The 12,041-nt window shown below is 39.7% G+C and overlaps 1 protein-coding gene across 3 annotated transcripts in view; it reads left to right on the forward strand.

The window, feature by feature from the left end:
* Window positions 1-12,041, forward strand: part of ptprsa (protein tyrosine phosphatase receptor type Sa) — a 269,659-nt gene that overhangs the window by 180,521 nt on the left and 77,097 nt on the right. For all 3 annotated transcript variants that reach the window (XM_053634470.1, XM_053634471.1, XM_053634472.1), the window contains 4 exons: window positions 1,408-1,518; window positions 10,292-10,561; window positions 10,837-11,418; window positions 11,580-11,716. In XM_053634470.1, the coding sequence (XP_053490445.1) occupies window positions 1,408-1,518; window positions 10,292-10,561; window positions 10,837-11,418; window positions 11,580-11,716 (1,100 nt within the window). The remainder of the gene's footprint in view (window positions 1-1,407; window positions 1,519-10,291; window positions 10,562-10,836; window positions 11,419-11,579; window positions 11,717-12,041) is intronic.

Raw genomic sequence — 12,041 nt, forward strand, 5'->3', positions numbered from 1 at the left:
CTTGTGTAATAAGCAATGCAAAGTTATTGTATGCCTGACCCAGGTTGTATTTCTTGGACCGAGCTCAATTTGACACATGGACCCAGTGGACACATTGTGTCTGTACTCATTGGACCCAAACTAGTGATCTTTCAGCAATAATCCTGGCTTGTTTGCACAAGGCCACAACATACATACCTACACACTAACTGATGAGTACTCCTGGGGTTTAGAACAGATAATACATTTTAGTAGTTTTACCAAAATGCAAAAGCCAGCTAAGGATCTAACTATAGCTTACAAAACATGTGGGCTTACCACCAATTTACACTGCTTGATCTGTTCTCTGATGGCCTGGGTCCCTGGTGAGATCCCAGAAGTGTCTGACAGAGCCAGCTTCACAGTCTGTCACACAAGCACCAGATGTAGTGTAATTGTAGAGCACAGAAGTACATTTCAACCAGTTAATTTTTAGGGCCTCTCAAGTGGTGCAGCTGTTCAAGGTGTCACCCTGTCTTTGGGAGAACACAAGTTGAAAGCCTGACAGTGACACAGTCATCCTCGGGTCCAGAGTCCAGGGGAGTGTAATTGGTTAGGCTCTCTTGGTGAGAAGGATGGCATTTGTCTCTATCCCTGGCGATCCAGACTGCGCTAAATAATTGTGATTATGTTAGCTCATATATACTGAATAGAACAGGTAGTGCTGTTCCAGGTGTGTCCAGCTGTCGATGATGTTAGACATGCAAAAAAAAAAAAATTATGAGCGTTAGCTTTTACTTGCAGATTTCGTTTCAAAACTAGAGCTTTTGATTTGTAGTTACCCAAAGGACAAGTAGCTTTATCAACCAGAGGAAAACTTAAAAGCACTTCATGGTGTGATGCACCTTAATGCTGTAAATATAGCAGGCGCTACTTTTTCTGAATTCCACCACCTGCTGCCAAGAAGTGATCTGGCGAATGGTTTTACTAGGCTGATTAATTAGCTTGCACGAATGACAGACAACCTTTTCAGAATCAAGAACAGGAACATGAATATTGAAGAAACCGAGCAAAATAAATTACAGCGCAGAGCCATCATATAACTCTCCTGTTAATATGACACACAAACACCTTACTAATTAAATATGTTTGGGAGAAAAGACGTTAACCAGACTCAAATAATATTTTTACATGTGACACGAGGAAAGAACACTGCAGCTTGTAGCCATAACATTCTCCAATGCTGACTTTTTGTCAAAGGTGCAAACACAATGTACTACATCAAAAACTTTAATCAGGAGAGGGTAAGGACTATACATCACATGAAGGAGGTTTGTGAAATTGTTTCTTTTTTTCTTATAATCTCTCTCTCTGTGTCTCTCTCTCTCTCTCTCTCTCTCTCTCTCTCTCTCTCTCTCTCATTCTCTTTGGGCGGTGCCCTCCTCCCAGGAGCCTTGCAGATCGAGAACACAGAGGAGACTGATCAGGGGAAGTACGAGTGTGTAGCGACTAACGTGGAAGGCGTGCGCTACTCTTCCCCTGCCAACTTGTATGTGCGAGGTAGGGAGCAACCTGGCCTCGGAGATCCTCTCCGTCCAGTCCGTCACTATGCATTAATGTGGGATTTAAACTACTCAAAACATAATAGAAAATATTAATAATAGAATAGATTTCTGTAAACCATAATAGAAAAGATTAAACTGGGCTTTGTGTAATAGAATTAGATACTTTTTCTTGAAATGCTAAATTATTATTTGACATCTTTATTAAAAATAATGAATATATGAGCATTTTTGACATGATGGGCAAAAAGTCCTCCGCTGGTATTTTCTCTATTGAGCTTTTCAGGTGCAAGTGGATGATGGTAAGTCTAATTTTGATTGGCTGGCAAGGCAATCAAAATAAAAAGGTAAACCAATGTTAAAAAAAAAAAAGGCTTCAGGATGAATGTGCTTATGGATGAGTTTTCAGCTCATATACGTTGCAGACCACACTATAAATAGTGTATACAAATAAATAGTCAAAACCTTTCCAGGAAGGGAAAAGAAAAACAGTATGCTATGAAGAAATATGATGTAATTGTTATAAGCAAGAGGTTCTCAGTTCCATTGTTTGTGTTTTCTATATTTTAATACATCTCATTCAACTGATTATGTAATTATCTCTTTATTTACTGAATCAGGTGTGTTAGAGCAAGAAACACGTTCACATTTGCAAGATGTTAGCAGGCTTGGCGATGAGAACCACTGGCTATAATAACCATTACTTTTATTTATATGTCAGTAACAAAAAGAGAAGATGCTTATAATATTTTCTACATAACATTCCTTGACTGAATATTCAATAACCTGTCTCTGGTCAATAATTCAGGTTTCTTTTATATAGTACCAATAAGTCTGAGGTGTTGTTTTGTTGTAATAGTTCTTATTCTGCTTTTAAATTAAGTGTGTTCATTTTCACTGATACACCTACCGCACTAAAAAAATGTATCACATGTCTCCTTCCGTTCATTTTCAAAGCTTGATTCTAATCTCGACTGTAATCAAATGTGTTTTGGTTTCTAGAGTGTTCTGCACTTGAACTTAACAGCTACAATGCAAAGCTACTCCAAAACTGCACTGCTAAACCACTCAATTTGATGAATTACATTTCAAAACTGATATTTTTTCAATAAAACCTGCTGATAGAAGTGTATTTAAATTCACTCTCATTGTAGCTGCTAAATTTAATAAAAGTCATGCTTTTTGTACAGCAGTTTTATTTATTGTTTTTTTTTTGTTTGTTTTGTTTTTTTGTTGTTTCATTGGTTTCGTTTTCGTTTCTTTTCTCTCCGTTCTGTTTCTCTAATTTAAACAAATGGGCCACCATGGGAGCTTTTTAGGTGGCTAAAGAAAACGTTGTGATTTTCTTTATTGTGATAACGTGTTTAAATTATTCCCAAGTGCTTTGTAGCGAGCACTGGGGTGAACGGCGTCCTTCTGGGTCAAAAAGCACCAGGCAAGATTGTGACAAAATGGGTGTCACTGCTATAAGATGTAGACTTCGAAAAGGGAAAAAAAGCAAAAGCAGAGATATGCAGCAGCTTAAAGCCTTGAGGTGGCCTTTTTTACTCTCTCTGTGTTTCCCCTATTTTTCTCTTCTCCTCATGTCATTGTGTTCTGCATCAACCCCTTTACATCCCTCAGAGCTTCGAGAAGGTTGGTGTGTTTTTTCTTTTTTACTTTTTTTACCCACATTAAAGGCGAAAAACGATGTTTGACATTTTTTTAACTATATTTATTTATTACAAGGCTCATTAGCAGTTTGAATGAGCATTAACTAAATATTCAAACCTGCTAAATAGTTCAATAGGTGAAGGAAATTTTGATTTGTTTGCAAAAAAATTTTTAAAAATTAGAAATGATAGAAACCCGCAAAGGTCGGGCTCTTTTTTTTTTTTTTTTTTTTTTTACAAAAAAAAAACCCTTACATTTGAGTTTGCATTGTGGGGCCTTTTTCGTGTTTGCATCTTTTGGTATTGCTTCTGCTCAAGAAAAAGCTTTATTGCATTTGATATCATGGGGAAAAAGCATATGGAATATACATGCATGATGGAAGAATGTAGCTATGCTCGTTGCATGCCCAAAATGGACATATTTGTGGGCGCTCTGTTTGTTTTCTTGCTTTTGTGTGTTTCTTTGAACTTGTGAACTTCTCTTTACTTCCTTTTTTTTTTAAAACATATTACCCTAATTAAGTCACGTGTGGCCTCTTATGGAGTTAATTACATGTTATAGTAGTGTGTGTGTGTGTGTGCCTTTGTTTTGTATGATTTTTTAACTCCATTTATGTTGGAATTTCCTCTGTGTTAAATGTGGTATGTATTTTTGTGCACACATGTCTGTCATAACACGCAGCTTTTTGTAGTTCCAACATAGACGTACTGCAAAAAAGACAATGTAGTAGGTTTACAGCCAGTGTTCCTGCCATCTCACTACAAAGCTATTGTGGCAAATAAAAGTTGATTGGGCGTTAATACTTTTTGTGGAATTTTGAACTCGTGGATATTTCACAGGGATCAGCAGCAAATATAATGATCTCCAAATTCCTGACCATCCCTCAGAGAGAGCAAAAGCTTGGCATTTCTAACTGGCAGTGAGCGAGCAGGGACCGCTTTGTTGACTGACTGCCACTTGTCCTTTTCCATTCAGCCGGCTCAATCAAACCAGGATTTATGATTCATTTGATCCCCTCAGCAACGGCACATGTCTGAATTGCTTTTCAGAAAGCGATTTGCCTCATTAAGCCACCTAAATTAGGCCCAAACATAAATCTAGTGGCTTGTTTTTTTTGTTTGTTTTCTTTTTTTGATTTGAGTCTCTACATTCTAATCCTGGTCGAATACTGTGGAGAAGCAGCCAAATTTAATTGGGGCCCAATTCCATCTCGGTCCACTGGCGTCTGCATTGGTTAAATTGAGTGCCCAATTCACATTGACCCATCAGTTTTTTGAGATTTACACACCGAACGTAATGGCCCACATGTGCTGGGCTGCAGCTCATCAGGCTGCCTCCTCAAGCATGTCCAATTCTGTATTACATCTCCAGTTACAGAATCTAGCAAATTTAGCTCCGAGATTTTATTTTATTTTTTCTTGCACCAGCACTTGTAAATTCATTATCTGTCTAGCAGAGCAACGTGAGGAGAAGAAATCGGTAGAAAGGAAACCAGACACCTCAAACCTTCCCATGTTGTCCTGCAAGAAGTATTATATAATGGATTTTTCAAGTAAAATCATGCCAAAATGCCCCCATACTAAACTCTGGTGCTAAACCATCTCATAATGTCTGTGCTGAAACAAAATGGCCTTTTCAATAATTCATTTACAGAGGAAGACATGCCGGCGTTAAGGGGGAAAGAGTAGTCATCACGCAGGCCCCGAGCAGGAGTTAGAGGTATAAATAATGAAAACGTAGCACTGCCACTCCCAGGGCCTGGCATTTATTGGCATCGCAGGGCCTGGCAGGACTTTATTCGTCAAGTCTGGTTGTACCCATCACAACTGATCTTTGCTAGGACACATGAGGCTGAACCTGTATGACGCCAGAGCTTTAAATTAGCAAGACTGTCACAGTAATAAAATAGGGTGGCCAAAAACCCTGAATTTCTGCAGCTCCTTTAATCTTTTCTATCACAAAAAAAAAACGTTAAGTTTACCTCTAGCAGGGAAATTAATTAATGCAATATGTATAGCAATGTCCTTTTGAACTTTGATTTAGCAGAGCTTAACTCCCTGGAGTAATGAATGTGGAAAATGAACAGAAATGACAGTTCTGGAATACAGTTGGAATACGTCCACTAATCTCTCCTTTGCTGCCAATATAGCTTTGAAGTAATTTGTCAGTTCTGCTCAGAGTAATGAAAGAACAATATATGATTTAAGGGTTTGAATCTTTCTGGGGAATTACATAAAGAGACATACACACCTATTCAGTGATGCTGGAAGACTGTGCTATGCTAAACAGTGCTGTGTTATAATATCTTTTTTGTTGTTGTTTATTTGTTTGTTTGTTTGCTAAATTGCATGTGTATGTGTATGCATGCTCACTCCCCCTCCAGCTTTCTACATGCCTTGCCTTGCATGTGCTTGCATGTCTTGCTCAGCTTTTTGGTGTGGAAAATGGAAAAGAAAGCTAGATTACACCTTGTTCTCTGGTGGGCTAAAATGCGTGGCTAAAACCTCACAAGTAATGCAGTCGCAGACTCTATCAGCTTCATGTTTGCCATAATCAGATAAAACCGGCCACAGATGTTCGGCAGCTTTGTACCAGTAATAACTTCCATTACTGGTGCTGAATCCTCTAAACCTCCACTGAGACTGTCTAGCATTTCAGTTAATGTGAGCAACCTCCTGTGGATGGAAATGCCTACCAAACCCCCTCTGCCCAGGTGGAACGGAACCTTCCAGGTGTCAACACCGAAGCAAGGTGTAATCTCAGATTCAAGGTGGCACTATGGGCTGCGAGTTTTGTTTTGTTAGCTTTTCTCTTATTCATTTTGGGGCTGGACAGACTGTCTCACCAAAATGGCAGATAGTGCTCACCTGCAAAACATTGGTCTGGTGCAACTCCTTTCTTCACATCCTGTCCAAAAGCAATGTTTAAAAAGTACCAGAAGTGGTGTTTTCTCTCTTTTTACCTTGCCTTTCACCCTGTCTACTATTAAATCCCTTGATTTGTCTTTCTCGCCACATTGGGGCTTGAAATGAAGATTTGACTTTTTTTGCTCCAAATCGGTTTGGTCCAGCCTCCTGAACTCCTGGTTTTTGTGAAAGACGACTTTGTCAATTAAGTTTGATTCAATCTCCCTAACTCATCCTGTATATGACAGCAGAATGCTCAGAATGTTATTGTGTGTTGAGGCTCAGATAAAGCCTGAAAACCGCACTCTATTTCATGCAGCACTTCTTCAAAGCCGGACAAGCCTGATGGATCGATAGGCTAGGATTCAAATGTTGACGTGTACTGGATGAGTCGAGACTCATTTAGAGTTGGGCTTTTTTCAGTGCCAGATGGATAAACTGTTTTGAGACATTGTTGTCTTAACTTTGAAGTCAAAGAGATTTTCACAGAGGGGTTTGTAAAAAAAAACAAAATTCAAAATTTTAATCTTGGCGTGGTAAAGAAGGCTAAAGCACTTTTGAAGGAAACTTTGAAGCAACATTTTAGCAAAAGTACTAACATGGCTATTAAGCAGTGATATTTTGTAAGCAGAACATTGATTTAATGCTTATAATTCTGTTTACCACTGTTACCAAATTAGTGTATTCCATCTGTATATAACATTAATGGCTATTATTCTGGCAGTGATTAGTATAAAAGTGTGAAAGGTTGCAGCCCTTGTTCACTCACCTTCCAAAGCTCCTGGTCCACTGGCTGGCTCTCTGCAAACCCAGCTAGAGTTATAAAGGTACAGCCAAATAAAACCTCTCACTGGACATCTAAACCTATGGTTCCAGACCTGCCAACCTTCATGCATTTTGTGTAGGATCATTTTAACAGTACAAAAGAGCATATTTTTCCCCCAATTTAAATGGCAAATGAGCCAATGGACATATAAATCTGGAATGACCGACAGTTGTGTAGGTGTTCTGAAATAACCCCTCACCCACCCCCGTTGCCCCCCTCCTTATACTAGCTAAGTATATTTATTAAGGAAGCATAGGAATATTTTTGGCAGAAACAGGAAGAAGTACTGAATATTTCACCCGAAAAAACTTTAGTAGGCCTACAGCAAAGTGTCAAATCGAACACGTTACATATAATTATAATGGGAATGATGAACAGATTAGACAGTGAGTAAAAATGCCATTTGAGCAGTAGATCAACAGTGAAAAATGATGTGTGGAACCATTTCACAATTTCTGTACATGACATTAGCAAGCGATTGGTAAAAGGAATATATTGAAAATATTCTAAGAATTAGTCCTCTTTGGGGTTGGCAGGTCTGTAGAATATGAATCAGTGCTGTAAATCTGGTAAGAATTGTTACGCTCCCCTTTAAAGGTCCATATGTCAGATTGCTCCGTCTGTGATCAGTGGTCAGTGCCTTGAAGAACACACCTGCACTGTAATATCTGTGTGCGCCTTGGTGGTATTATTTTATTTTTTCATTCCAGCACCATTTTGATTGTATGTATTTATATGTGTGTGTCCGTGTTCCATTTAAAAATGTTGCTAAAGTTGCACTTGCTATATAGATTTTTTTATTTGGGTTGCATGCTTTGATTGGCCTGGCCAGTTTGAAGACCTGGTGGACGGTTTGGTTCCATAATATTCATTTCTCATGCAGTCACACCCATGCATGACCTTGTGACATACGGGCTGCCCTTTCACCTTTTTTCAAAAATTGTTGGGTATGCGTGATTTGTTTTTACTTGAACATTCAAAGGAAAGTATTATTGTATAATGTTATGCTTCTTTGGAAAGTACATTTGTAAGCCAATACACTTAAATATATAATAATAACTTGTAAAATGTTGATTAGTTTTCTATCTTAATATCAGTTATTACAGATCATAGAAGAGAAATCATCAATTCTGGTCTTGGAGAGCCAGAGTTCAAGACAGTTTAGTCATTTTCATGAATGCCTGATAATTAAGTTGTGTCTTTGAGAAAGCAAATCACCTAATTACCCCACAGTACTGGAATTGATGATCCTGCTTTAGAAGGTCCCAACAAAGACCTTAAAAGGTCATTTTATTCTAAGAAGTAATTATAAACATGATTGTGATCTGAAGGATTTAGACGCTTTTAAAATGCTGGTGGGAGTTGAATCTTGTATTTCAAGCCCCTCTGTGGGAAAAGTCAAAACCACTGAGAGCTGTAATTTCTGCTCGAGTTGGACCAGGTCTCCTCAGTGTCCTCTTTCCTCTTGCTTCCTTCTTATCTGCCCATGTCTTGTTTCAAGCCCCAAGTAAATGTAGAAAAGGTTCATCACAGTCTGTCCATCCCTTAATGTCTGTTATTCTGCTGCCCGAGTCTGTCTCCACCTGTTGTCGCTGTCCTTTTCGTGTCTTTGTCTTTTAATTTCTTTATTTTTTTAATCAGCCCTAGCACTTCAACTTCCATGCTCCTCTTTCACTCTCTCCCTCTCCCTCTCTCTCTCTCTCTCTCTCTCTCTCTCTCTCTCTATTACTCTCACCCTCTCATTGGAATACGTATGCCGCAGCTCCTTCCAGACCCTTTCCCAAGTCCAGAAGTCTCAAACTCCACATTTAGCGCAACTTTCGTAATGTTTAAGCACATATTGTATATTGTATGTTCACCCTGATCCTCTCTTTTGTACAGTGTAAGTATCGGATTATCCATATCCATCCTTGTCCTTCAGGAAACATCCCCAAGGATGAATTTTTGCACAAATATTTCAATGAATAGCCCACATTCATCCAAAAGACACAATTCAAGGTTACCAAGAACTGAAGAGTTGGACAGGTTATGAAACGACCATTGTCCACAGTCTGGCCAACCCAAATTTCTTCATAAAAGCCCCGCCCCCTCTTGTCTGTTTGCTTTCCATGCCATCCTCACTCATCCTGAGTTTCATGTGTGGCTTTCACAGCCCTTGTTGTACAAGTTCTTAAATGTTCCCACTGTAGACTAGTTTATTTCCTGTCTATTTTTCGTTGCTTGAGTTTTGTAAGTAACCCTTTGTTTTTATATCCATGGTTAGTTGAGTTACAATCAGCTACTTTTCCGATGTCGTATTTTTTTTTTTTGACAAAAAAATTTCTCCAAAAAAAATTGCTTTGCGTTTCGGCTTCTGGCCTTGACTGCAATGTGGCAAAGCTCCTGTTACATTCAGTCCGACTGGCCAGTGACAAAAACGAAACTTTGTCAGCATTGAAGTGGGTTTCCCTCCCCCTCTCTCCTCGTTCTCCTTCCTCTTCTTCCTCTTCTTCGTTCTCTGTGCGAGTTCTCTATCCCTTCCGCCTTTCCTTTCTTCTTCTCCTCTTCCTCCTCCTCAGTCGTCTTTGTCTGGGCATGCTAGCGACCTTTGAGTTACATTCCTCTATGCATTTTAATCTCAAATCTCTATTTGGTTTGTTTTTTTCCACTTTACTGTTGAGTTTTTTCTCTCTTACCTTTTTCTGCATGATGTCTGTGAAAATGATAGCTGCATCTATCAATGGAACCGTGTCAAATCTCCAAGAGGCTTTGTCCAGTTGATCTACCCTTGATCACAAAAATCTGATTAAGGTTTCTCATCTTTACTCCCTAGTTAATGGACTAGTTTGCATATACATGAATTCACAGACATGTTTTTTTCAAGTGTAAGCTGAAATTAGATCAGTTTACGTGATGTTCCTAATATACTGAAAGTTTCTATCGAGTAGGAGAAGCTCCCATGAGCCACTTCATGCTCAGCTGTACATGATGTAGAGCACTGAAAGCACTCTTTCAGCACTCTACTTTATTTTCCTACTCATATTATATTGCTTTGCATGCAGTTTACACACAGAGGTTCAGGTTGAAAGATGAGAAACTCATAATAGATTTTTGTGTAATTAAATGTGTTGTGATGGGTCATATATTAGTCACTGGAACCTTGTTGCCATGAATTTGTTGCTTTAATGTCAATATATATTGTTGGTGAAGCAGTTCTGTTAGTTTAGTTACGTTATCCTTATTTTGAGTTACACAATTTTAGAGTTTGTTCTCACTTTTTATGATTTATCGTCCTCTCTTTAGACAACATCTGTGTTCTAAAGAAGGACTCATTTTCATCGCCCTGTCTTGTCACCTCTCTTTCTCTCTTTTTTTCTTGTTTTTCTTCCTTCTCTGGGCATTTGCAGTCCGGCGCGTGCCCCCTCGTTTCTCCATCCTGCCCACCAATCATGAGATCATGCCAGGCGGCAGCATCAACATCACCTGCGTGGCAGTGGGCTCACCCATGCCTTATGTCAAGTGGATGCTTAACTCGGAGGACCTGACACCGGAGGATGACATGCCAGTTGGACGGAACGTTCTGGAACTGAACAGCGTGCATGAGTCTGCCAACTACACCTGCGTGGCCATGAGCAGTCTAGGCATCATCGAGGCTGTGTCCCAAGTCATTGTTAAATGTAAGAGGAGACATGCTTGTCACTTGGATTGTTGAACCTTTTCAAGCATTGAAATACTTAAAATCAGGAAAATATTTCAATATATTTCTTTCGCAATAGGTAAAACCTATGCTGTCAGCCCCCATTCAAACTTTGTGTAACTTTGGCGCCTCATGTCAATTGTACTCTGTGCTCTTTTTACCACGAGTTCTTTAGATTAAATCCCATTTGCATAATGAAGATTTGCATAAGATCCTTGTTGGTAAATTAAAATTTTTCTATTTACCTTCCTGTAGCCCTGCCCAAGCCTCCAGGTACACCAGTCGTTACTGAAACTACAGCCACCAGCATCACTATCACGTGGGACAGTGGCAACCCCGAGCCTGTTTCCTATTACATCATTCAGTACCGTGCCAAAATCCCAGACAGCAAGTTCGAGACCATGGACTCCATCACTACCACTCGCTATAGTATTGGCGGCCTTTCACCCAACACTGAGTATGAGATCCGGGTCTCGGCCGTGAACACCATCGGCCAGGGTCCAGCCAGCGAACCAGTGGAAGCCAGAACGGGGGAGCAGGCTCCTGCCAGTCCTCCCCGGAACATCCAGGCCAGGATCATCTCCCACAGCACCATGATGGTGCGCTGGGAAGAGCCAGAGGAGCCCAATGGCCAAATCAAGGGCTATCGCGTTTACTACACCATGGACCCGTCTCAGCCAATGAGCATGTGGCAGATCCACAATGTGCAAGACAGCACGATCACGACAATTCAGAACCTAGTAACCTCCGAGACCTACACTATCCGTGTGCTGGCTTTTACCTCAGTAGGAGACGGACCATTTTCAGATTCCATTCACGTCAAAGTGCTACAAGGAGGTCTGTTGTGTTCTTGGTTTCTTGTTTGTTTGTTGTTGTTTTTTTATGATAGCTTGTTATAGAAGCTATATTTTTATGAAGCATGAGTGTACTGAGCATGCTGTTGTGTTGTGTTGTTGTATAGCCTATGTGTCATGCGGTCACTCTGGGTTGTCTCTTAGTTCCTGGACAGCCATCCAAGTTTCAGATTGGCGAGGTGTCGGACACCAGCATTGAGCTGACCTGGGAGCCAGCATTCGACAAAGAGGGGATCATCAGTTATGAGCTTCGTTATAAAGAAGGCAGTCAAGGGAGTCAGGTGCATTAGATTTTATCATTTCTATGCAATATGTCAGGAACAAAACACTCCAGGGCGTGCTGTTATAGGAAAATAATCACCGACATGGTGGTGTGAGTTACTGTTATCACCCCAAAATTGATTTTGTTCCTATAACAGCACATCACAAAGTGTTTTATATCACTTTTTATCCATTACATCTAATGAAAATGGACAAAATTTGCTAGTTTTTCTTATTACTTACTCTTACATTAAATCTGTTTATGTAGAGTAAACGTTTCTGTGCTAGTTGTTACTGTAGAAACAGTGGTGTTATAGAACAAGTGCATTAATATAAATCTGTGAT

The sequence above is a fragment of the Ictalurus furcatus genome, chromosome 10, assembly GCF_023375685.1.
Source record: "Ictalurus furcatus strain D&B chromosome 10, Billie_1.0, whole genome shotgun sequence".
Lineage (NCBI taxonomy): Eukaryota > Metazoa > Chordata > Actinopteri > Siluriformes > Ictaluridae > Ictalurus > Ictalurus furcatus.